We start from the raw sequence: 2,907 nt of genomic DNA, 5'->3' as shown, positions 1-2,907 counted from the left end.
ATATATATATATTAAGTCGAATGGGAACGAGAAATATAACCCTGTTTCTGACCCCATTTATCTAATGGAGAAATCGTCTGGAGTGGGTCCCGGTCGATAAAATAGACATTTCTACTCAGCACCGGACTTAAAGTATCTTGAAGAAAAAAAAATATGATTAATTCTTGTTCATATCTCGACTTCTCCCCTATAAAATGAGCCACTTCAAATAGAGTTAATCCAACATAGGCTATAAACCCTCGTAGAATTTCTACGGGTCATCGAATTTATTAATGTTTTACAATTGAGTCCTCTTAAGATTTTTCTTTTTTATTTTATTTTATTTTTGGGCCATTTTCAACCTTAACCAAATAAATATCATATTGTCTATAAATAATTGAATCCATCAAATTTAAGTTATTAAATATATATTCAAAAAAGTAATAAAATCCAAACCTAACAAATATCATTTCACGATCGAAAATATACATACTATCGTCCAAGCCGATCCACGAACTAAATACTGAGTCATTTTTTATATTAACTAAAATCGATTGAATCCAGCAATTCAAGTACGTAGGTCCGTATTTTTAAACATTCAAACTCGATCAAATCTCCGAGGGACTACGATAACGCATTTAGTAGAACCGTCGAAAGCACGTTGAATCAAATGAAGAATCACCTTGACCCTCTCTATCATCTTCAAGCTCTCACCAACTTCAATCACAGCACAAAGCTTTCCCACAGCCCCAACCACCACCATCTCCTCAAAAACTCCAAAATTCCCAACATTGTTCTTACAAACGTTGTACAAAATCCTCACCGCCTTCTCGTTCGTCAAATTCGACACTCTAAGAATCTTCCTAGCCACCACGGCAACCCCGCCGCCGTGCCGAAGCAGCTCAACTCGTCCCTCAGCACATTCACAAAGGCGGTCCAAGGTGGCCATGGCCAGCTCACACTCACGTGGAATAGAGGAGCTCAAAAGCAGCTCGATGAGGTGGAAAACGGCGCCGTGTTTGACGGCTTTGAAGCGGTTCCGGCCATGTGGGGCCAAGTGGAGGAGGATTTGGAGAGATGGGTTGGTGGCGATTTGGTCGGATAAGGCTCGTGTGAGGTGGATGAAGAGAGTGTCTTGTGTGAAGGTTTTGTGGGTTTGGTCGGAAATGGTGTAGAGGGAGCTGAGGAAGGCTATGGCGGCGGCGCGTGAGATGGAGGTTTTGGTTATGGTGATTATGGAGATTAGGGTTTGGATGAGATTAGGGTTTTGGGTTAGGAGGTGTTTGAGGAGAGTGGTGGGTAAGTTGGTGTTTGAAAGGATTTCTATGGCTTCTTCTATCACGGATTCATCGTTGTTGTTTAAAACGGAAGTTAAGAACTCCATCGACTCAACCTCCTACATTATCACCGACGAGAAATAATAAGAACGAGTTTCAAGTTCGAAAGTAATTTTTTATGAAATCATTTGAAAATCAATTCACGTAGCAATTTTCTATAATGATGCTGAAAAAATTCGATAACTTGAAAGACTCGATCAACTCAAATCGATGTACGAGCGATTGATTAGGTTATGAACGGTTTGAATTGAGTTGGGTTCAAATAAACTAAAATTTTCCTTTCCGGTTTTCCCTTGAGATTTTTAAAATGTGTCGGAGAGGTTTCCACACCCTTATAAAGAATATTTCGTTCTCCCCTCCAACCGACGTGAACATGTAAAGATGGAGTTGTTGTGAGCATGTAAGCTTGCCTGCAGGTAGAATTTGTTCCTCTCATTTTCAACCACAATAGCTTTCAATCTCTTCAAGCACTCAAGCCTTGAGCTCCCACATCTCATTGCCTCCTTAACAAGCTTAACAACCTGCCCTCTATCAACCTCCCCTTTAGGGGTTGGGATCCGCTCCACCCCGTCGCCCGCGTTGAGACTGCACCACCCTTGAATCAGTCGACGGAGAGTATGGTTCGGCGTCAAATCCAACTCGCTCAGTGGTTGCTTTGTCACGGGGCAGCTCGGGACGACGACATGTCGGTTTTTGTAGGATGACAGCCATTTCTCTATGCTCTCTCTATCGTACGTGATTCCGGTCGAGATTGTCACCGGGTCTCGCATGATTTGTAGAGATATCGGGCATAGAAAGTCTGAAGGAACCTCGACCGCCATGGATGAACCTCTCAACAAAGGTTGCTGTTTTGTGAGCTTGAAGCTGCCATGGGCTATGAGGGTTTTATAATGGGATGGATATGTGACTGAAGGAGGTTGGGGAGTTTACCCTCTTAAATTCGAGTCAACCGAAACCGAAAAAAAATGTAGTTGACCGGTGGAGGATAGAAATTGTCAACGTGCTTCATTTTTTTGTATTTAATGATGATTAGAGGACAAACGTATGTTTAGATTTATATCTGACGGTTATTAAGAAGTAGCCATATACTGATAGTCTCATTGAATATGTAACGATAATGATTTCATGTAAACTAACTAACAAGTGAACATAGGCTTACATTTCTAATTAGCAATTGGATACCGGATTTACGTGTTTTCTAAAAACAATATCGTGTTATAAAATTGTAAGTCTAAATTGTGTCGGCCGTCTCAAATAATTTCTCGAGTAATTGAGAAGACCTTTTCAAAAGGAGAGAGAAGAAGTTAATGAAAGTTCAAAAGTCAAGAAGGATTATAATGATCAATGAGGTGGAAAAATGAAGTCTTGAAAGGTACGTCCGCGTTGGAATTAGAATGAAGAAGAAGAAAAAGATACCACGATGTAAGTCTATTATTCCTTGTATTATCGGTGTTGCTGTGTCTTGAGATCTTAGTTGCCATGGTTCCGCTAGGAGCAATTGTGAGGAATAGTCATTTTATATCGAGATCTTATCTACAACTTTGCTCCTCAACTCCCTACATCTCTAGCCGCTCGCTATAATAGCTTGATT

General features: G+C 40.7%; 1 protein-coding gene across 1 annotated transcript; it reads right to left on the bottom strand.

The window, feature by feature from the left end:
- Positions 1 to 549: 549 nt before the first annotated feature.
- On the bottom strand, positions 550 to 2,154 carry LOC111784071 (E3 ubiquitin-protein ligase PUB22-like). Its single transcript, XM_023664897.2, has 2 exons — positions 1,727 to 2,154; positions 550 to 1,375 (listed from the first exon to the last, which is right to left on the bottom strand). The coding sequence occupies exons 1-2, from the start codon at positions 2,135 to 2,137 to the stop codon at positions 578 to 580; spliced, it is 1,209 nt and encodes a 402-aa protein (XP_023520665.2). The 5' UTR covers positions 2,138 to 2,154; the 3' UTR covers positions 550 to 577.
- Positions 2,155 to 2,907: the final 753 nt, after the last annotated feature.

Source organism: Cucurbita pepo, chromosome 4, assembly GCF_057944985.1.
Source record: "Cucurbita pepo subsp. pepo isolate OVF chromosome 4, ASM5794498v1, whole genome shotgun sequence".
Lineage (NCBI taxonomy): Eukaryota > Viridiplantae > Streptophyta > Magnoliopsida > Cucurbitales > Cucurbitaceae > Cucurbita > Cucurbita pepo.
Note: the sequence above shows the minus strand (reverse complement) of the source record. Positions and strands in the feature narration are given on the sequence as shown.